The following is a 23877-nucleotide window of genomic DNA, read 5'->3' on the forward strand; positions in this document are numbered from 1 at the left end:
ACATTAAGTTGGTGAGCGAAGTCCAGAGAAGAATGAAGACTTCAAAGAAAACTGTTGAGCAACAGCAAAGCAAAAGCACAGACTCCCAAAAGGTAACAGAGGCAGAAGGGAGTGAACAGAACCAACTGACATTTGATGCAAAGTCAAACCAGTAATATTCAAAATCTGTTTCCAGTACATACAGCAACAGAATAAATTTGGACCCGGCAAATATGGTTTTCCGTTTCACTTATAGGGTGTATTTATCTAAACAAACAAAATTTTTCAATGTAACAGTGTTGCCATTCTGATAGATGCCAAATTCCATTAACAAAGCAGAATAAATCTACCAATACCCACTATGCACCACACATGTGCACATCCACACACGCACCTACACTTGTTTTGTTGAGTGTATCTGCAAATTACAGGATCCCAAAGGGATTTAAATAAGGTATAAAAGAGAACTGAAACATATGACCAATTTTCACAAAGCCTAGTGGCAAATGCTTTCAGAATGTCACTGTCTATGATCAGGCTTTCCAGCTAGCAGTTGAGACGTCTACATCCCATAGAGGAGTGCCTGTGTTCAAGTTCCAGCTAAACTCCCTATTGTACTTTTCTACTGGTGTGCAGCCTAGGAAGCAGCCGAAGATGGCTAAGGTGACTGGGTCTCTGCCACCCACGTAGGAAACCATGAAGGGGTTCCTGGCTCCTGGCTTCCGTTTGCAGTAGGTATTTAGGAAGTCAAGTCATACATGAGAGTTAGCATGCACTGGGTCAGTCCATTCATGCCTCTCAAAAATCCTTAACTCTTATGATGTCACTGTCTGAAACATCAGTCAGCATCGGTTGGCCTATAGTCCAAATAAACTCATTCTGTGAACTCAAAATAACTTTCAACAAACATTCACAAATGCATGACAGAGATAATAACTTTGAACCAACAGTTAAGAGGATTTCCTTCCAAATTTCTTTTTCTCATTAGTTAACTGATTGTATAAAATTTACTCTATCATTATTATATTTTGAGCTATGTCAAAATACTTTTGTAAACTCTTTCTGAAAATGCTTACGTAATAGGCTGTTTTCCTTTGCAATCTACAAAGCCTGAAGTATTTACCTGATAGCCCGTCTGACAAAAACTTTGCTAGCATCTGGTTGAAAATAATTTTATCTGCAGAATCATTTTAGCTGCACCTACTTCTAGCTTTTATGGTATGCACGCCATGTATGCATTCAGGGTGTCTCACGTAACTGTTTACATAAAAGATTTACAACTATCTCCTAATGCTTCCTAAATCACCACCAGGCAAAGACCACAGTAACTAGCCCCTGAAAACAGATTCCGATACAAAGCTCACAATGATGAGCGCATTTATCTCACTTCAAAGCAAAAGGGAAAGGAGGTACCATTTTTACCCAATTATTCAGTTCAAAAAAATTAAAATTGTAACACCCAGCTCTACCGGGAACATGGACAAGAAAACCTATTTCTCCATGAACTGTAGCAGTATTAAATAACACAATTTATCTGCAGAAACAATTTGGCAACATTAACATCTTTACAGTCAGACACAATAAATCCACTTCTGTAAGTCGGAAAATACGAACACACACTCTTTCAATAAAATGTTATTTATAATAATGACTACCTTTAAAAAAAAAAAAAAAGCACTGTTAACAATCCTATCATTCACCAGGTTCTAGAAGTGAGTAATCCTGTCACTGTCTTCTCTGTCACACCTATAGAGCTTTCTGAGTCTTTCTTTACATCTGCAGCGTGCTTTAAGAATTTGTGAACTTTATTCTGCTTATGGCAGTATCACACTTGGACTAGCTCTGTATTTGAAGGGTCTTCAATTTGTGTAATATTTGCAGGCAAAGAAAAACAAGGTATAATATTGTGAATAAAAAAATCTGTATGGGCACTTCAAAGCCACCTATTAAAAAAGAGAATGTAATATAGGTTTGTAGAACAGAAATAGAAAAAAATTACTAAATTGACAGAAGTTTTAAAACTTGTTATGTTTGTAAAACTTCTAAAACCAAATGACCGTGAAAACATATATTAAAGTACCTCCCAAAATATTTTGAGAGGCCCTTGAGTAAGCTTCATTTATTTTAACTTCACATTAGCTTCTTAGTCTAGGTGGCTTCTTAACAATCTCCTAAACTTTCTACCTTTTAAGCCATCTATCCAATCATACCAAAGATTTTCTAACATGAAATTCTAAACATACCCCCTCCCAGCTTGAAAGCCTTGCTTGCCAAGAGGATAACCGGTGCAACCCCACCCCCACCATGGTACCATGCCCACCTACTTCTCTCATCTCATCCCCTGTTGTTCTAGACACACTGCTGTATTTACAGTTCCTTGTGATGCTATTCCCAGCTTCCTAAACCTTCAAAGACGTTCTTCCCTAAGACTGAAATACCATTCTCTCCTCTTTTTTGGCTGATGGATTTCTATTCAAGTTTCTATTCCAACTCACCTCTTAAAGCACTTCCAGACCTGACAACACAGTTCCCGTAACCTCTTTGGCCTCTTTCCCTCCTGTTAGAAGGTCTCATTCACTGTCTGTTTCCCCTGATAAATTAAAATCTCCTTCAGTGCTAGAACCTTCCCCTAGCCACGCGTAATTCCCAAGAGCCTGGACTGAGTAAGACTCAATGGAATGAACAAAATGAAAAAAGAGGAACAAATACAGCCACAGGGCACTTGAAGATGAAGACACACTCTGAGAAATGGGTCCTTAGTGGTTGCTCTGTCACACAAATACCGCAGCTTGGCCGTCTCAGAATCTAGCTGGTATGGCTCAATAAGCTGATGCGACTTCTTGATGGAGTCAAGAAACAGAGTAAACGGTAGACTTCTGAGGCTGCTGCCTGCCTAACAGTATGAGGTTTAACAGCAAACTTACATTTTTGTTAAGTAGAATCATCACACTCTTAATAACAATACAAAGCTGAGGAGAGCCAATATGCCAACCCATAACACAGCTGTTTATTTCTATGACAAAGTATGATACACCATACATAATTGTATGTGCTATACTTTATACAATTAGCAGTATAAGTTTATACCAGCATCACCACAAACATGTAGGTAATGTGCTGTACTATGATGCTATGATGTCAATGACGTCACTAGACAACACAACTACTATCCAATATGTGGTCCATGGTTGAACAAAATGTTACGTGGTACATGACTGGAAACCAGAAGGCTGGGTCTGTTGCTTTTGGTTACTGGTAGTGAAAGCAATTTTTTAACCCTTATTTAAAAATATTTTTAGTGGCTCCATTTGCTTTTACTAATGGGAGATTTAATTCATAATATAGAAGTTCTTTCAGGCCAACTAATTTTTATTAGAGCTGCTATTCAAGTCTCTTCAAACCTACACATCTGTACCAGGCTTACTCACACGGCCAACAGTTTATTTTATGGAAATAATCTTTCGATTCCTGTACACAATTATCTAAATAAATATCCTTAGTGCAGCTTTGCTAAAATGTATTTTTCTTAAAAGTTTCTCAGTACACTTATTTCTCAGTAAGTGAGCATCCATCAGAGTTTTGGCAAGAAAAATCTTACAACGGACATTTCTGTACATTTATACTTAACGCCATAACCAAAAGGACTAGTACAGTTTTGTTTTGTTTTACCATCTAGATAAATTACATTCATCTGCTTAAAGCCACATTCCTGAATCACTAATAGAATTCCTATCTCCCACCTAAGATACAATTCTTATCTCCCACCTAGGATGCACTAAGAATTGTTTGAAAAAGGAAAATATCCGTAACAATCTGATAACTCTCCTAAATATAATCCCCACTGAGGTTGAACATATTTTCTCCTGTTTTGGTTAAGCTATAATTACCATTATCCAGTAAAGGCCTACAGGAACTTTAGAGCAAACAGTTTATCCTTGTTCTTTTGCATGATTTAAATGTGTTGTTTTATTACACATTGTTTCAATATGCCCTACATGAAGGAGACCACACACACAGCATATTAAGACACGAATACAGGTCAAGAACACTAAAAAGGCAAACCACAGCCCACAGGAGTAACACCACCAAACTCAAGTTGACATAAATTTAGAAGCTGAACAACTTCTGGAATCCTGGTATAACCCATACTTCAAGTCCAGACATAGCCAGTGTTAAGATGATACTAGATTGGACCTCTCTACAGATACAGAAGACTAGATGTGACTCCATGCGATGGTTCAACCTCATGTATCAGCAGGAACTGCTTTCCTGGATGGAGCTCTTCTCCCCACTGTGCAACTTCACAAACCATTACTGTCTGAGATGAAGAGTCGTACGGCACAAGGCACACAAGCTTTGCAGTCACAGTCATGGTGCACAGTCTCTACACGGCACTTCCGTGTCTGTGTGACCTATACATGATAGTGCATCTTTGAGCCCTGTTAGGGGTTGAATTAGACTACCTCCCACCAAATTCATATGTTGAAGCCTTAACCCCTGTGCCTCAGAACATAACCTGATTTGTAAAGTCTTTCTGAATGTAGTGTGCACAGATGAGGCTGGTTAGCATGTGCCCTAATGCAATGTAACAACTGAACTTAGATAAAGGAAAAAAATCTGGAGAGGATGATAGACACAGAGGAAAAATAAAGAAAAGAGACAACGGGACACGACAGCCACCTACAAGCCAATGAAAGGGACCTGGTACAGACTCTTCCCTCACTGCATTCAGAAGGAATCAAGTCTCACAACACTTTGATTTCAGACTTCTAATCTCCATAATTTTCAGACAACAAATTTATGCTTTTTAAGCCACCTCATACATGGTGTTTTGCTATGGCAGCCCTAGCACGCTGACACGTCCAATTTCCTCTGATGCCAGACCCTTAATATAAAGCATGCAATGTTGTTATAAAGATTAAAAAAAATCTTATGTAGGTACTCAGAAGAAGGCAGGCAATATTTATTTTTCCCTATAGGATATAATACTCACAGTATTTTACCTCATTTCTTTTTATCTTGCTTCTCTCCTCACAGTCAAATAGCCCTAGCATTAGACAACTATTGACAAGGCAGAAGCATGGATGGGGAGTGTTGATTATTGGGCTGAGTTACAATACCCTAAGGATTCTAGGGAATTAGAGTAATTCCCATGCACACATACACACAAAAATAGGCTTAGAAGGAAACATACTATGTATGAACTAAGCTAAGCACAAATATAAAGTTATATGCCTCTAAGTGGCCTATAAGGTAGTCAAGGCAAGCACAGACATCAGTGGATCCAAGAGCAAGATGAGGTGAGGTAGTTGTACCCTTATTGGTTCCCCACACCATGCTCCACTGTCCCCAGTAGGGGGTATGATTGGCAGCTGTTAGATTGAAAGATTCAACTGAACTGAAGCACCATCACTAAAGTATCAAGTTCCAAAGTGATAAATTAGATCAAAATGCAGATTTTAGAAGAAAAGAATTAGTTGGACAGCTCTACAGCTCAACAGGAAGATACAATGGATGGTAAGACTGGGAAGAGGAGAAACTTTAGGACATTTTTGGACAAAGCTGCTACTCTACAGCAAGTTCTGCTTCTCCAAGCAAAGGAGTCGAGAAGCCAATTTTTCCCATAAGCCTTCACAGAGGCTTTAAAGATGTAATTTAGAGGGCCTGGAGATACTCCCTGGAGCTTGAGAGAAACCAATGGACTGCAGACTGGCTGCCATCCTGGAGACAGACAAGACAAGAATATTGAGATGGAAGTATCTCTGAAACAATGCAAGTACCTGCAGCCCTTCTGCCCATGGAGGTTGACTAGATGTATGTTTTCAGGGAGCAGGACTAGGCCATGATTGACAGTAGCAGCCCAGAGTGCCACTGAAGACCACCTGGAGTATCTGTGAGACAACAAATGAAGTCCATGGCAAACAGATGACCTAAATCAGGAGCTCAGTAGGGGATGGAGAGTTGATGGACAAGCCTGCCCAAGTCAGAGGAGTGGAAGCCACATGACCTAACAAAAGAGCGACAAAAACCAGTCCGAAACAGCTAGGCGAGAGGCAGAGTTATCCATCTGCCAAGGCTAGAAAACAGAAAAGCTTTCTCTAACAGGGGTTCAAGCAAGAAACACCTCTGAGCAGAGTTACTTTTATCTTCTAATCCATCCTCCAATCCTTAGGGTTCAGCAACAGCAACTAGCAGATGTAGGAGGCAGCGATAGATACAAAACAAGAAGACAAAAGCACCAGCCCTCCATTCAAACATCTCAACCCAAAAATGACCCTTGTTGGGCAAGATAAAACTAATATTAAATAACTTCAAATATATGATTCTAGTCCAATACTGGACATACTAGGTTCTGAATGGAGGCTTTTTATGACAGCGGCTAGAAGACTTTATTTTAAAAATGTGTTTATTTCAAAGTCAGAGTTACATGGAGGGACGGAGAGAGGGAGGGATAATGAATGAATCTTCTATCCACCAGTTCACTCCCCAGACGGCCACAATGGCTAGGGCTCAGGAAGGCAGAAGTCAGGAGCTTAATGCGGGTCTCCTTTGTGGGTGGCAGGGGCCCAAATGCTGGGGCCATCTTTCACTGCTTTTCACAGGCCATAAGCAAGGAGCTGGATGGGAAGTGGAGCAGTTGGAACTTGAACAAGCTCTCCAACAGGATGCTGGTGTCGCAGGAAGCAGCTTTACCCACTGTGACACAACATCAGCCCCCAAAAGACTTTTTTTTTTTTTAACTCAAAGAGTAAACATGCAAGGTCCATGCTTGAGACTTAAATCTTACCCAGCAGAAAGAGAATACCCACCATGTTTCTCCAATGCATTTGAAAAAAAAAAAAAAGGTTCAGTGACAGGGCCATTGTGGCAAAGTGGGTCAATCTACTGCCTGCAATGTCAGCATCCCATAGGGGTACCACTTCATGTATCAGCTTCTCCACTACCAATATAGCTCCCTGCTAATTGCCTGCTAAAAGCAGTGGAAGGTGGTCCAAGTGCTTGGGCCCCTGCCAGTCTCATAGCAGACCTGGAAGAAGCTCCCGACTTCAGCCTGGCCGTTGCAGTCACCTGGTTAATAAACCAGTGGGTGGAAGAAGTCTCTGTCTCTTCTTCTACCTCTGACTTCCAAATAAATAAACAAATCTTAAGAACTAGTTCAGTGGTATATCCAAGGAAATTAACTTGATGGGCATCACAAAGGACCTAGTACCATAGCATATGACACAGGAGCCTTGGAACAAGTATCGTGCTTTTCAGATCAGCAATGCACGGAGTAGATAGTTTTAATAACATCTAATAGCCATGTCTGCTTTTAAGGAGTTACCTAGAAAAAGCTAAGGCCCTGTGGTTAAAACAGTGGTTCAGAGTAGTTGAGTTTAATTCCCAGCTCTGGCTGCTGATTCTAGCTCCCTGCTAATGTAGACACTGGGAGGCAGCAGGTGATAGTTCAAGTACGTGGGTTCCTGTCACCCATGGGGAATACCTGGATTGCGTTTCCAGTTCTGGCTTGGCCCAACCTTAGCCAGTGCGTGCATTGGAGGGAATCAATCAGCAAACGGGGAGAGCTTGCAGCCTCTCACTTGCTCTCTCACACTCTGCCTCACAAACCAACTAACAAAAAATAAATACAGAAGGCAGCAAATGATTCCTTGAAGAAAAATCAAGCTGTGCCTTAGCAGTGGTCTACAAGTACCAGACTTCTAAAAAAGACGACAACAAGTAGGACTAATGAAGCGATGCCAAATGAAGAACTGGGGATCCGCCCCTCAAGAGGTTAGCACCTCAAAACCTTAGTACCACAGTACCTCAGATGCAATCTCAGATTGCTGGAACATGGCTAAACGGAGGGTTCCAACATAATTTGAATTGGTCTACAGAAGAAGAAAAGTTACATTTTTTTTTTTTTGCAGATAGACAAATGACATACCTGCCACATATGGGGAGGCTTGTCCACGATTTCTAAGGATCCTCTTGAAGTGTGTATATGTACCACAGACTGATGAAAAAGCCTAGAAGAGAATTAAAAATCAAGTCATTCAGAAGCAGAGGCATGGTGTGTGCAGACAGGGTTTTCAGTCTTTGAAGTCTTTTAGCTGTTTTGGAAAAATAGTGAATTGCAATAATTGACTACTTCAGAACCCTTACAATCTTTAAATTCTGCACAGAAAGATTTAGAGCAATTGGCAGAAGATGAAAAAATACAGTGAATCAGCTTGTTTTCTTTCCTTTTTGATGAAATGCTCCAAATCCTAGAACATACAGTAAACAAAAAGTACAGTGGGATTTTTAAGTTTCTTATGTAAGACATGGAATTTTTTAAAGTATCAATTCTACTTAGGATAACAGAAGGAGAATATATTCAGGTGAGGGAATAGATTAGGAGAGGGATGCCACTTCAGGTAGAAACTTCAAGGAGCAACCTACCAGGTAAGGTGACACTTGTGCCAAAATCTGCATCAAGTAAAGGAGCAAGCCAGAGAAAGAATTCTAAGTAGGGATGCAGTAACAAGTAGGAACTGTGTCTAAGAACGTCCACGGACATCTAAGGGCCTCTGGGGCTATGGCACAATAGGCCAAGGGAGAGAGAGAGAAAGGACATGAATGAGGCTGGAAAGGCTAGGAGGTAAGAAATTCGCAGTTTTAACTGTGCATACGTCTATTTCTGTTTTCAATTCCATCGGCTTTTACTTTATGTATTTTGCCACTCAGTTACTAAGTGCACACCAAGGTAAGATTGCCATGCTTTTTGGTGAAGCCATTTTGTTTTAATTGTGTAATATTCCTTTCTGTTGCTGTTAATTCTGTGCTCTAGAAAGTACTGTATCTAATATAGCAACTCCTGATTTCTTTTCACTAATGTTTGATACATGTCTCTTCATCCTTTCACTTTCACCTGCCTACATTATCGTTATATTTGACAATCTCTTACATATAGTTGAATGCTATTATTGCACATTCTCTGACCATATATTTTTAATTGTATTTTTACCATTTATATTTAATGTATTGTTGACTTAAGTCAACAAAAGGCTTAAGTCTGCAATTTTATTTTTTGTTTTCTGTTTTTCTTCCTTTATTTCTTTTTCCCACATTTTTTATAATTTAATTTTTGCTTATCTACAGTCTTTTAATCTATTTGAAAAGTTTTTCAGTGGCCCTCTAGATACACAGCAATATAAATATAAGTTATCATAGCCTACTGCTGTCATCATTTCTGTTCCTTTAGTGTCAAGAAACAGTGTCACATCCTAATGAATATTTCAGAAACTCAATTCATTGGCAAAGGAAGAATTTAAACATCAGAACAGACGTAGTTATGTGAAATATTTACCTGTCCACCTCCCTCACCCATACAACTAGAACTACACGCACATTAATGTACTCTCTAAAAATATAATTGAGAAATGAGTCAGGATTAATCAGTGGAAAACAAACAATAATTAAAAGAATCTCGACTCTGATTTGAAACTGCCAGACTTCTATCATTTGAAGGTAGTATCAAAGATAATATGTTTTCTAAAACATTAAAGTTAACAGAAATGTGAAAATCTTTCAAGTCTGGACAAGATTTTCCACTAATATTATTTATCATAACATGGACCAGGAACAATTCATATTCTGTTTAGAGTGTAAGCAAATTTAACAATGATCTAGCCTAGTGCTCACCTTAATAATTACTCAGACTTGGGTTCATCTTTCATAGAAAATAAAGTTTAGACCAATGAAGTTAATATTCACAAGGTCATGAATGAGTCAGTGATAGAGCTGGGCAAGAATCAAGGTCTGATGACACTGAGCTGCATAATATGAAATAAAAAATACTAACTTTTTATATAAAGGGTATCAATAGTCTGCTTTGGAAAGCAGTTATGCTTCATTTCCTTCAGGAAGGCAAAATAAGTACATGGCAGATGGAATATCATCACTCATCTACATTGGAATTCAACCAGGATACTGGGGTTTAAAGCCTACCCACTTGCCAAAAGTAGCAATAGATAACAAATCAATCAACCTATCACAGACAGTACTGCTGACACTAACCCATCAGAGGTTTGAAAAATGAAATTCAAAGCATTAACATATTCATTTCCATTGTCCATCAGTGAGATTTTCCCATTTATAGAGGCTACTGAAAAGCGGCAAATTTGAAGAATACAGGGATACAGCCACACCATACAATGTTACTTGCTTTAGATGTAAAACACTTGAATGTGTACAAGAGACTGAATCATTTCCCAAAATATTCTCTATGTTCCCTGATTCATTTTATGAAGGATAGAGCCTTCAGCATGTATCTGAGTGACAGACTTCCCCTTTTAGTCATGAAATCTTCCGTGATCCAAACCGAAGAAAAAAAACTCTTGCTCATCTCCCATTTATATTCACAGTCAGATACTATAATTAAATAATAGTTTCATTTACTTGGGCTCAAATCCATTAATTTTTTCCTTATTTTTACTCATTTCTCTTCTCTGAAATATATCCCAGTATTATTATTATCTTGGAGCACACAAATACACAGATCTAGGAATCTATAATGAGTTTTTTTTTTTTTCCCCAGAATAGACTGTGCTTTGATTAAATGCCTAAGTTGCTACTACTCAGATGTTGTCTAAATATCAACAAATACCTAACACCACTGGGGAAAAAGTCAGCTTTTAATCACTGACCTCCCAGCCAAGTCCACGTATCGTATTTACTTCAGGGAACAACTTGGTTCACAAGCTAACTTGGGTTCCTTGACCTGCCGCCTGCACAGGGTGAACACACTAGTGCCGTCGTGCACCAAAGGCGGAGTTCAAATGCCCTGCTGCTCCAGCCCAGTGTACAGGCCAGATGATAAAGCATCACTACACACCAAGTACTGAGGCAGCCATCTGCTTTCCTGACATCCATCGGTGTCTCATACAACATGGGAGCGAAAGGAAAAAGGTGAGTGAAGGTGCTGAACACTCCAGTGGAGAAGTATCTGAACTGCAAAGGAAAACTAAGCTAGATAGCAGACAGGACTTCCACACTCCGGGACTGCAGGAGATGAAGTTTGCAGAATTTGCATTCCCATGTCCAGTGTTGTGCTTTCACCAGCTGCCTTTGAAATTCCCTTGTCAACAGAGCTGCTTCACCTGTGTTTTCCTCTTTTTTTTTTTTTCCAGGATTTCTACTCCAAATCCCCTGCACATTTAGAACAGTGATCTCAGAGGCATTTCTATGGCCAAGGAAAATTCTATTGCTTTCCTTTGCCTCCTGGAGATGGGATAGGAAAGGGAGAGTGTGAATGCCCCAAACTGGCAGCTGAAACCAAAACAGCTGATGGAAGCGCCTAACATTTTTCACTAGTTCACTGAGTAAATCCCCCTGCTAATTTAGAAAATCCTTTGTGGTTTTTCACATTAAAAAGTAAAACAGATATGCCCCTCTGCTAATGTTCATGACTAAAGATAAAGTTAGAATTTTCTGGTTAAAAAAAAATATATATGAACAGAATCTCTCTTCCATATAGGGTACAAACTGTTAATAGGAAGACAGTTCATTAATCCATCTTCCACTGTTAGCAGGCCACCACTTTTTTTTATGTAAAATGTGTTCACCTTGCTAGCATCAGTACTACCATGGATCAAATGGAAACTTTAAGATAATCAAAATTAACTAGTTTTCCTAAGATATCATAGTATTTTAATACTTTTTGAACCACAAAACCATTATCCCTGATTGGATGCCAAAATCCTGAAAAGCCATGAAATTCTATATTCTAAAAACTAAAAGTGATCCCAGATTAACCCCTTAGGTGACTTACTGAAGACTGAATGGATGAACATAGCATGATATACCTACCAACCTATGGGTTAGGCTCATAAACACTGGCTCATACTACAATTCCTAGCCCTAACTCAAAGTACCCAGCAATAACACAATGTGAATCCCCCTTCATCAGTGGGAGAAAATTTCTGGTTCCAACTTTAGTGTCACAGACAAGATGGTCGCAACTCATCTGAGTTCTAAGCCAAATTATATATATATCGTTGAGCAATACCAGCAACGTATGTTGTTAGATGTTGTGTAGAAAACAAAGTCATTAAAACTTAACTAATGAAGAAGCTCTAAGTACTTCAAAGTTGGAAAAGTCATTAGCAGACAAAGACCTGAAATGAGGGATGCATTCCAGAAGGCCAGGAAAGGGGTGTGAGTATAAAACACAGCCTTGTGTGTCAACATATAAAAAAAATACCATCTTAACATACAGTAACATCAAAGATTATAGAAAACTCCTCTTGGACACCTGCAACTTTGGGTCCGGAAGGAGAGAAATTCCAAGACTTGGAGCTTGATGGAGACGGTGGGTGGTCTCTCCCGAGCATAAAGATGTCCAGAAGAACCCGAAGAACAGGGCATGCTGGCAGGCCCGAGCAAGAGCAGGGCAGGTCCTGGATTATAGGAAGATATCAGAGATAACCAGACCCACACTCTTTCATCTCAGGAGCTCCAAGAATCAGGTCGTCAGCATCCACAGCCCGGTGATTCCTGGCTTATTTTCCCCAGGGTGGCTAAGTGTTTCTCTGTTGAGAGCTCTTACTCCAGCTCACATACATGGCCATGAATCTCCACCTTCTACTCAGTCATCTTGTTAGGCAATGGAGGGCGCTTTCCCTGACCAAGTAACTATTCCTCTACATTTATCTCCATGCTAGCAAAATAACATCACAAAGTTTATCTGGGTATGGTATCTTCACAGCCTGGTGGAACCATGAAGGTATTAAAAAAAAAAAAAAAAACCCTAGGTAGGGGGTTGACACTGTGGCAGAGTAGGTAAGACCCAAGGTGCCACTGCGCGAGGTGCCAGCATCCCAAATGGATGTCAGTTTGGGTACTGGCTGTGCCATTTCCAATCCAGCTTCCTGCTAATGCACCTGAGAAAGCATCAGAAGATGGCTCGAGAGCATGGGCCCAGAGCCCACACTGGATACCTTAAAGAAGCTGCTGGCTCCTGGCTTTGGATTGATCCATCTGTGGTTATTTGGGGAGTAAGTAGGCCAGCAGAAGGAAGATTCTTTATGTGTGTGTGCTTATGTGTCTCACCCTCTACAACTCTTTCTTCCAAGTAAATAAATACATCTTTAAAAAAGTACTTAGACAAAAACAAAACAAAAACAAAAACAAAACACCATGACTGTGACTGAAACACAGCTGTGGATAGCAAATCCAGTCACCTAATGTGTAATAATTTCAGATAATGCTTCAATTCCTGATTTAGGTACAAAAGTTGAGATTATATGAGGAAGTGGAAACAATGATTATCTGAAGAAAGTATCTAAAGATAAACAATGAAGTCTCTACAGTGGGATTTATTTTTATTTTGATATTCAAAACACAACTGATATTCAAAATACAATTAAAAAAAAAGATTACATAGTAAAGCCAACTTGTAACCAGCATCAACTCTGAAGTTCATGCCTTGGTGAATCTTCCTACCTACCTAGATTTTGCCTGTAAATTAGAAATAATGCTTACCAGATTAAATGTCTACGCAGCAATTCACTGAAAAATTGTATCACCCGATTTTCAGACTTCATGGTTCAGTTAGGGTTGGCCCATGTCCCCTCTCGCTGTACTCTAGGGATGACTGATCAGGCCTTAGCAATCAGTTCTGGGAAGCCATGTGAGGCTCACTTCCCCCTATCAATGCTGGAGTGATCTTTCTTTCTATCCTTATTGAGGACAACTCACAATCAGAAACGCCCACTGCCAAAGATGCTTCCTAATAAAAAGCCAAAGAAAGCTTAGAGATGGAACACAACACTGGAGATGGATGCACGGATATCCTGAGAGCCTCAAGACTGTTTTCTAGCATCCCCCCGGTATTCCCTTTCTTGCTTCAACTCTTTTGAGATAGATTTTTATCTAAGCTACTACATATATGTGAAAAAGAAATGAGATCGTGCCTGCAAAGCATCTGTTACTGTGTTGGGCATACTTCAAATGCTTAATAAGTGTGAGCTATTTTTATGTCCAGAATGAAAGACTCTTTATACTTCCCTTTCCAAGAAAATGACATGAAAAGTAGATAATTTTCATGGGGCTCATTAACATATCAAGGCTTTCTACCTTCAAGAAGGTCATAATCAATAATAGAAGATGTTAATAACAGCCCAAAGACATAAAGTAGAAGAATCTTCATAAGGCAACAGATTATTTGACAAATGAATTGAACAGAAAATAATACTTAAAGATTTTCAGCGACAGGAGAGTGGAAAGACTCTTAGACAAAAATGGTCACTGAAGGGATTAAGAGAGGTATCATTTGAGTTGTGTTTGAAGGAATAGGAAAAATGTGCAAAGGTGAAGAGAAGGGCAAAAAATGTTAGGGTCACGGTTCTAAAAAACCCAAGTAGCAGGGCTGGAGCCTAGGACACTATACCTGTACTAGAGGGTTTTCAAGAGGAGACCAAGGAAGGACAGCTGGAATACAATAATCACTGAACATAACTCAAGGTCAAGTTTTATCATCTTTAACACAAGCTGGTTTTCACCAAGCTCATCCAGATATATAAAAGGGTAACACTAGATTATTCCTCTAATTCTTATTCAGTGAAATTCTAATAATAGAAATCAGAGCAATATTTTCAAAAACTTTTTCAGCTACACATTTCTGATGCTTTATGTTGATTTCTTACTCCAACTGTAATTGAACATTTTTTACTCACATACTACAGTGAAACAAAGAAACATCCATACACCAACAAGCTCTATAGCATAATGTAATATATATTGTGGCTTTTCTCCCCAGTATCTCTTTACCAGTTAGTGCATTTTGTGAGATGGACTCCTTACTTTAGGGTAAATCTTGCTCAATTTAAGTCAACTGCCCACTCTAGGAGATGATTGTTTGCTCAAACTCTGGTTGTCAGACCTGGAATAGCAGATGCTGCCTATAGACAACTAAGGAATACTGGTGATAGACACAGAGCTGAACTGGACACCGCCAAGTCAATAATGTGCCCCACCTCTAATGTCTGGCTTAGTGAGATATTATCTCCATTATTAAATCTAGTGGGCCTCTTTCATTAGAAAAATACTCAAATAGCTTCTGATATGCCCTAATTTGCAAATGGCAGTGATCCAATAATGAATCTAATCTCCTGTCTAATTAGTCATAGGCTTGCAGAAGACTGTAAGAAGTAGAGATCAGAAGGTGAACAGAAGGGATGGACTATCTAGGTTTCTGAAAGCATTAGTGTAGGAGATGGGGATCCATGTAAGAGAAGTAGAACTTCATCCTCTCAAAGGATTGACTACTTGTCCTAGTCACCCAAATTGGCTCAGGCATTCCTGTCAAGCTAGGGTCCTCCAAAATACATAGCAACCAAATTGCTCATGAACAAACACAGCTCCACTCGAGTCTCCCTTTCTACCTTCTCCTACACAGCTGTGAAGTAGGGGCAATTTGTTTTCTGATCATAGGAGAGGATGTCAAAAAAGTTCATAAAGTGCATTATGAAGACTATAGGGGCTGGCGCTGAGGCATAGCAGGGGTGGCCTGTGATGATACTATCCCATATAGGTGCTTGATGAAGCTCCTGGCTTCAGCCTGTCCCAGCCCTGGCCACTGCAGACATCTCAGGGAGTCAACTAGCAGAATGAAGATCTGTCTGTCTCTGTCTATCTGTGCATCTCTCTCTTTGGCTCTCCTTCTCTAACTCTGACTGTCAAGCAAATATTAATAATATAAAAAGATAATAGCATAAAAGTCTCAAAAAGCCTTCTTTTAATATCCTTGACCCATAAACGGTTTAGATTATCCTGTTATTAGTTAAAAGCAAAAAAAAAAAAAAAAAAAAAACAAAAAAACCAGGTTTCGATAAAGTAGTTCCAGCCTCAGCTTTTCTGGACAAACCTATGTCACAGACTGTAACTTTCATGTTTCATCACCCAAAACCTCTTTGGAGAGCTGTCTTTAGGAGTACAATTAGCCATTTAGGCCATCTCTGATAAAGGATTTATTAATTCAGTAAAATGATGATACATTTGGTAGTGATGGCTCCCTGATTTAAAAAAAGCATACAAATGTTGAACTACAGAATATACATACTTAATAAAAGCAATATGTATGAGACAACTTTTGAGGGAATTTTTGCAGCTGATAAATATTGGTAAATGGTTATGAAGACTACGTAGTACGTACCAGCATTAAATATCATGCTAAACAATAAATGCAGAGTTCTATGGATAAGACAGTGAGTTGCAGCTCATTTGACAATCACTAGCCAAAAGAGACAAATATAAACTGTGAAAGATGATTTTGCCATAGTGTTAAGCCAAAGAAATACTAAGATCAGAAACATTTTCAGTGCGTACGTTATGGTTGATACTTAGAAGATGATATATTCCATTCCAAAAAAATCCTCAGATATACTAAGACCATTTAAAATGCCATTGTTTTGATATGAAATTTGCCCGTACAAAATTAATACTTCAGTTCAGGAGATAAAAACTTTAAGAACATCAGGTATCTATTTTAGGGCTTTAAATGAACACACCACTAACAATGGACATCCCCAGAGTCAAAGAAACAAGACTTTTTGGAGAAATGGATGGATCAGAATATATACAAGATGAGCTTACAACACGGCACACATGACGTAAAAGAGGCTACCAAAGATGACTACAGTTATAGTCAAAGTACTCAGGAGCTAACCTAATGAGGTTCCTACTGGTCAGAGATTAAAAAAAAAAAATCTGAGCTTCAAAGGTTAAGAATTACAACAGATCACGCCCATTTAACCTGGCTTATAGTCACAATATTATTTTAAAGGAAATACATGGCTACCCTCTGAGGATGACAGGAAGCTAATCTATCATGTGGAGAACTGGGTAAATAAGCCCTGCCTACATAAAGTGTATCATCAGGTAACCATATAGTAGGCTGGGAGGTGTGTCTTCATGAAATTATTATGGCTAATAAATGAAAAACAAAATGACCTAATTAGGCTTTCTCCACTTTGCGACCCTTAATGAATTAGATCTAAGCAGTATGCATCAATGCCTGTTCACATCAAGAAACACTGACTACCAAACATTTTGTTCCTCCTGATAATATAGCACACCACTCAGAGAATTGCAAAGGGATCAAAGCTATCTGATTAAGTCTCTGGAGCCAGCTGCCAGCTTTCAGAAAATATGAAGGACAGAGGAACTAGTAAACTGCACCGTGAGTGTGCAGCCAACAAAATCCACACTGTGTGGCAAACCGCAGGTTAAATGAACTGGATACGTGCATCACAATTTAACTGAAGAGAAATATAGAGGGTGCCTATCAACTAAAATGAATTTCAACATCTTAAAAATTTTTAATAGGAAAATTTATACTATCTATGGATTTATAACTGGGTGATAAGACAACGAAATGTAAGGAACCATCCACTGATGAGTATGTCTACAGAAAGAGGCGATTAGGATGATGTACACGGGGGGCTTCTAGAGTTATTTGCAAACTTCTATTTCCTGACCTGGGTGGTGGTCACTACGGTGTTCATTTAACAATTGCTGGGGCAGACATGTGGCACAGGATCCCAAAGGGAAGTGCTTGGTTCAAGCCTCTACCCTGCTTCTCCTTTTCTTTTCATGCTAATGTGGAACCTGGGAGGCAGCATCTGAAGGCTCAAGTGCTCTTCCTGCTATACAACCCAAGACCTCCATTCAGTTCCTTGCCCCTGGTTTCAGTCTTGTCCAGCCCTGGGTTTTGGCAGGCATTTGGGGAGTCAACCAATGGATCTTTTTCTCTGTGTTCCCTTATACCTTTCAAATAAAATATTTTTAAGCTTTTATTTAAAAATAACCAAGGAATATATTGTATAGTCACTGGTGTTTTAATTTTATTTTGCAGTATAAAGGAAAAATGAAAATTAAAGATATAAAGAATAGCCTGTTATGCAACTCTGTGTCACTAACCCTTTTTTAATCAGCAGTTTAGTTACTTATTTTTTATTTGAAAGGGAGAGAGACTATGACAAAGATCTCCCATCTGCTGCCCAAACTAGGAGCCAGAAACTCAATCCAGGTCTCCCATGTGGTACATGGTAAGGACCCAACTACTTGAGTTGTCACCTGCTGCCTCCCAGGGTGCACATTTGCAGGAGAATGGATTCTGAAGCAGAGCTATCATACTGTGTAACTGAAATACTAATGACATCCTTTCATGGCCTGTGCAGTGTCTTCACTGGCAGTTTTTATTACCTGTCACTTGGGAACAAGGTTATGATGCTGTTCTCCCTAGCAGTAAAATAGTCCCTGCTTTGGGTCCAACACATTCCCATTAGCTTCTTGATTGCTACCCAATAAAAGTCAAGATAAAAACTTTTGTTAGTGCTGTTAACACCAACTGGTTCTAAATATTGCGTTTTGTTTCAAAAGATGAGACATTTATTAAAAGCAGGCTCTCTTTATAGATCCTATCAAACAAGATTAGAATTATCATACCAAGTATAATATTTCCTTCTATTGCAAATCAAATAACCTTCTTTCTAACCCAGGACACTCAGCTGCATTTAATATCACCAATCCTCATCAAAGCTGGACAAAGGCCATTCTTTTACAGAGTTTGTCATTACTGCAGGTTGGCCACAGCTGCCACTTAAAAGCTCACTATAATCCCATCTGTAAAGGTTGACTGCACAGTGACCTTAGTCAAGGTAAAACCTGTTCCATAAAACCCAAGAATACTGAGGTCTGTGGAAGTCTAGACAAATAGGTCCATCAATGACTAGGAGGAAAATGCTTATTGTTCTTAATGAAAGCCATTTATTACACTCCTTGCTGTGGTTTCACCCATATATCAAGACTGATGTCTCGTATTTCAAAAGCAATCTAAGTAGAATAAACCCATACTGGATATAATCAACATCACTAATATTGATCAATATCTGGTTTTCCTTGACACTCCCCCATGCCAGTGAAATTAGAGGGACCATGTGCTTAGCTCTAACAAAGAAATTTAAGTTGTAATGTTTCTTATTTCTAGAATAATTGGCAGCATTCAAGTCTACAGATCTCTTCTCCCCAGCCTGGTAGATCAACAGTTACTGATATGGAGGTGTCATAATGTCATAGAAGTCTGGACAGCTAGGCCAGCATCTACAGAATAGCTGACCTATAGAAACACCCGACCCACAACAAATTTTGCACATGAAATTTCAGAGCTGTTTGTATGATTATCAAAATTCACCCTAACCAAAATGATGTGCTGATATTCTATACGTTCCCAAAAATCCTTTCCACAGACACCTAGTGAAAGTCATGTGTGTATTGATTTCTTGAGTTCCAACCAAATCTAGCTATGTTTTAGAAATATGAAGATTTGAGGCCAGTGGTGTAGCACAAGTAAAGCCACTACTTGCTAGGCCGGCATTCCATCTGGGCACTGGTTTGTGTCCCCGCTGCTCCAATTCTGATCCAGCTCGCTAATAACAGCCTGGAAAAAAGCAGCTGAGCATGGTCCAAGTGCTTGGGCCCCTACCACCCAGATGGGAGAAGCTCCTAGCTTTGGCCTGGCTCCACCCTGGCTGTTGCAGTCACCTGGGGAGTGAACCAGCAGATGGAAGCCCTCTCCGTCTCTCCTTCTCTCTGTAACTCTTTCAAATAAAATTGTAAAAAATTATGAAGATTTAGAATTTTTTTTTGGCTTGCAAATTCCTTCAAACTCATCAGTACTTGGTAAGTTATGCTTAAAAGCAAGGAGGAAAAACAAATCTGCACTCATGGATAGAAATGGAATCAAATTTCTTTACTAAACACGGAATGGCAGAAATATAATGTTCAGTAGCCACTCTGAGGCTGGTTCCACCTTAAAAGCGATGCAAGGACACAGGTAAAGAGCCGAAGAAGTAAAGTTGTTCCTGACATTTAGAAAGCCGCTTGAGTGTCAGTCAATTGATTCTGAAATAAACTGATAAGGCTTATATTTTCTTGACCTCTTAATTCTTGGAACCAAAAGTACTTGGTAAATGAAATTTGCCTTTTGTGATTTCCTCAAGCCTACTTGTTCTGATTAATCTAGTATACACTATCAAAGAGTATTAAAACTATCAGAAGTCCATTGTGAGATTTCATTAAGGTTCAGTGTATCACTTCGATGCTTTCTCTTTGAGAGTACTGCAAAAAGTTCATGAAAAAGACAATCAGAATGTAAGTTTATTTTGGTGCAAAAAACACTTGAAATCCACGCATAGCTTTTTCATAATATGTGCATGATAGGAGCAGTTTTAGAAGAGTCTGACATAGGAATTCTAGAGAAGTTTTAAAGTGAAATCTGTACCCTTAGTTATACCAAGAGCATTTCAGACAGCAAGCAATAAATAGAAGTCACACAAAATTCTGAGGACATATAATCACCTTTTACTCAAAACCTCAGCAGTCAATGGTTCAATATACCTTTCCCGGCAGAACACATAGGCGTTTACCTGGGTCATGAACTAAATGCTAATTGTCTCAAATATTCCTATTCATTATGGGTGCTACAGGAGTACAAACCGGCATGGTGGTGACTGCAACGTATGGACTATTGAGCTGCATCAGTGAGGCCTACCAGATCATTTCCTCAGTCACAAAGGTGTTCTAGGAGGCCTGCTAGCCCAAATGACTTGTAGGCTTTTGAGATGCATAGACACACCTGACATTGCACACAATGACGGAGTGAATGCAGACTGGAGATAAGGCTCCTGCATGCATTTTTGGCAGGGAAATGCACTCCATTACATTTTTTTTAAAAAAAATGACAGTGGCCACTAAGTATATAGTTTAATTATTCCTTTAGTTTCCACATAGAGCTTATATTGATACACACACACACACACACATACACAGGAGTGTCTGTATAAAATCATCAGTCACCAATCTGCTACCTTCAGCAGCTGAAAACTATGATAGTGGAATTTCAGGGCAAACAGTGAAATGAGCATCTGCAAACTGGAGAAAGGAATCTTCAGTCTAAAGAGAATTGACAGCACAGCTTTAAGAAGAGATAAAGGACTGCCTCAAGGATCTGTCTTGCTTCCTCACTTTTTTTTAAAGTAATACCTTCATTTGCATAGTAATAACCCAATTATTGTAAGATTAGGTGACAGCAATCTCATTATTGCTATTTCTACAAAACAGTCGATACTCTATTCAATATCTTTTAATGTTACACACCTTAAAACATAATTATTTCAATATTCCCTCATTCATCTTTAATGTAATTTTCTTTTTGTAAAACCTTGCCATAATTGTTATTTTTTATCGAAGAAACTAGTGTTTAAACAAGCACTTTTCCCCCTCAGGCTGCTATGAGAACAAGCAAAAGCAACCAATAGCTTCAGGCATTTCCATCTTCCCCACCTGCCCAAGAGTCAGCGCACCAACAGACCAACCACCTGAGCAAGGCTTCTGAAAATCTGTTGTAACGACCTCTACGCTCTACCCAACAGTACCATTTCCTGTTCTTCTGCACTTCAAGCTCCACAGAGGATGCTTCCATAATGAATTTTGGTCTTAAGGCAACTTGGAAAGTGTTAGCAAATACATTCTGTTAAATTTCAAACTGTCTGATCTGGGCTCTTTGCTTTGTGTGCTGTTATTTGCTGTTTTTTTTTTTTTGTTGTTGTTGTTCTTTTTTATTTTTTTAAATCCCAGATCACATTGTAGTAGTAAGCAAAAGAAATTGCACCCTTTTACGTACGACAGCTGACAAACTGGGAAGACCATCTGCCTGCCATAGGTTTACCTGCCACTGGGTTTTTACAGTTTCAATTACAAGGTAATCAGGATGGTAAGTGGCTGGTTACAAGATTAACAGGAGAAACAAAGCAAGGAAATAGAAGGGCCAGACAGAGAACCATCTACAATAAAGAACTGCAGAGCCACATATAGTATCACTACAGAATGAAACAAAAATTAATGTGCAGTGAGAACAGCAGTTAGATTCTCATGAAATAACATCTCAGGGTTGTGGTGTGGAAGCTGCAGTTAACACTACTTGACTATGGCCCTACAGATTTCATCTTCTTCAGGGTGTTAATCTCTGTCTACTTTGTGAATGAACATCCATTACTCATGGCAATCACAATTAATTCGCAGACAGAAGCAACATATTCCTTACTCAGTACCAACTAAGTTTTCTCAAGATACAAATTTCATCAATCATCAGTCTGATTCATTGGCATTTTCTAAACGTTGACAGTAATCCTAAGAATCTCGACAGGAATGCCAAGAGCCCAACTGAGCACAACTCTACATTGCATACTCAATCAGCAAGTAAAACCACACTTCTCCCCTCCTGCTCTTGATCTCTGAAAGCAAGGGCAAGGCTGGTCAACCATTATCTTTCTGCATGTCTAATGAATCTCAGGAGGTACTTATTCTTTGTCTCTCTTTTTAAAAAAAAAAAAAATTGGAAACCATTATTCTTTCACATGTGACTAATTACCATAGACAAATTTTTCCCCCAAACAGAAAATGAAAAATAAAGTATCTCATGTAGTAAGCCTTTTACTGGAATTAAGCTGTGTGGTTTAGCTCAACTCACTGGGCTGTTTTTCTTCACCATCTACTAATACCATGAAGGACATGAGTCAGACAAATGGCTCATCCAAACCTTGTCTTTTAGAAAAGCATAAACTCACATGGCCCACATTGAGTCAGGATCACCAAGTATTATTTGTTCATGGCTAGAGAAGAATTATATTTCTGGTCTTCACATTTTCAGGCCATGGCTCCTTCCTTTTTCTCTCCCAAGTCTCTTAAACTCCAGAACTCAAAGAATGGCAGTTGCACTACCATTACTAAGTACAGTTCTACTCTTATCCCTGGGTGAGGAACACTACCCAGAAAATGGTCAAAGTAAATGAAACTAAGAACAACAATCAAAGATATCATCACAAACCAGACATCAGACCACGTACTATTTTGTAGTAACTATCAGACTCTGCATCTACTGTTGAAGAATGGGAACTTTGAGAGGTTTATAAAATTGCTCAAAAATCACAGGATACCAAGTCCAGAGTCTAGGCCCAATCTGTCTTAAAAAAAAAAAAAAAAAGCACATAGGTTGCCGTCATATGAACCAAGTTCATTTATACGATTTACTTTGCTTTGCGGCCAGACTGTCCAAACTTGCCTTTGTGAATCCTCTAGACATCCTCCCTTAGAGCACAGAAAATGTGCAGAACAAGTGGGTCCCCAGACAACTTAGTCACCATTACATTCAGAGATCCATGCCATCTTAACTTCTAGCATAGGATCCCCCTTTTCTGAAATGCCTCCATTTCCTTCCATTGTCTTCTATTCATTTGTCATCAACTTACTCATGCCTCCAAATCCTAGGCACTAACCAGCCTTCCGTGAAGACCCAGTATCCAGCACCTTGGAGGAGATATCATCTTCCCTCCACCTGCTAGCCTTCAACTTTCAAACTATGTATTCAATGTTGAGTTTTCATGTCATGTCCCTTCAGGAAAGGTCTTGAGGACTCTGTTACCCAAGGTACCTACCTATTAGCAATGGACCTAAAGCAGAGGTGTCGTTTTATAAATGTTCAGCTGGTACTGAGCTGAAGATATCTGGCATTTTACCTTGAATAGTGAGCTTCTGCTTATGCCTTTGCTATCTGAGCAATAGTTCTTTACATAAACCATGTTTTATTCCCTCAACAGCATCAACGAAACTACCTCAGAGATCCTAACCATCCAACAAATGTTTGTAGATTTGAAATTACTATAGATTCAAAAGCAAGGGAGATATTTATCTAACACGTTGTAGGTCATTTTAAACCCAGTTGAGGATAACAGCAATTTTTTTCTCTTCTTGAGTCACTTTCAAAGTATGCTATTTTGTCACATGAGGCTTTAGAATGCACTGAGATTAAAAATTGAT

At 39.1% G+C, this 23877-nt stretch overlaps 1 protein-coding gene across 1 annotated transcript in view; it reads right to left on the reverse strand.

Moving 5' to 3' along the window:
* The window catches only part of LOC133762208 (CLK4-associating serine/arginine rich protein-like), a 191414-nt gene that overhangs the window by 32169 nt on the left and 135368 nt on the right, over nt 1–23877 (reverse strand). Inside the window, exon 3 of the mRNA XM_062195231.1 lies at nt 7907–7988. Coding sequence (XP_062051215.1) covers nt 7907–7988 — 82 coding nt within the window. The remainder of the gene's footprint in view (nt 1–7906; nt 7989–23877) is intronic.

Source organism: Lepus europaeus, chromosome 6 (genome assembly GCF_033115175.1).
Source record: "Lepus europaeus isolate LE1 chromosome 6, mLepTim1.pri, whole genome shotgun sequence".
Classification (NCBI taxonomy): Eukaryota; Metazoa; Chordata; class Mammalia; order Lagomorpha; family Leporidae; genus Lepus; species Lepus europaeus.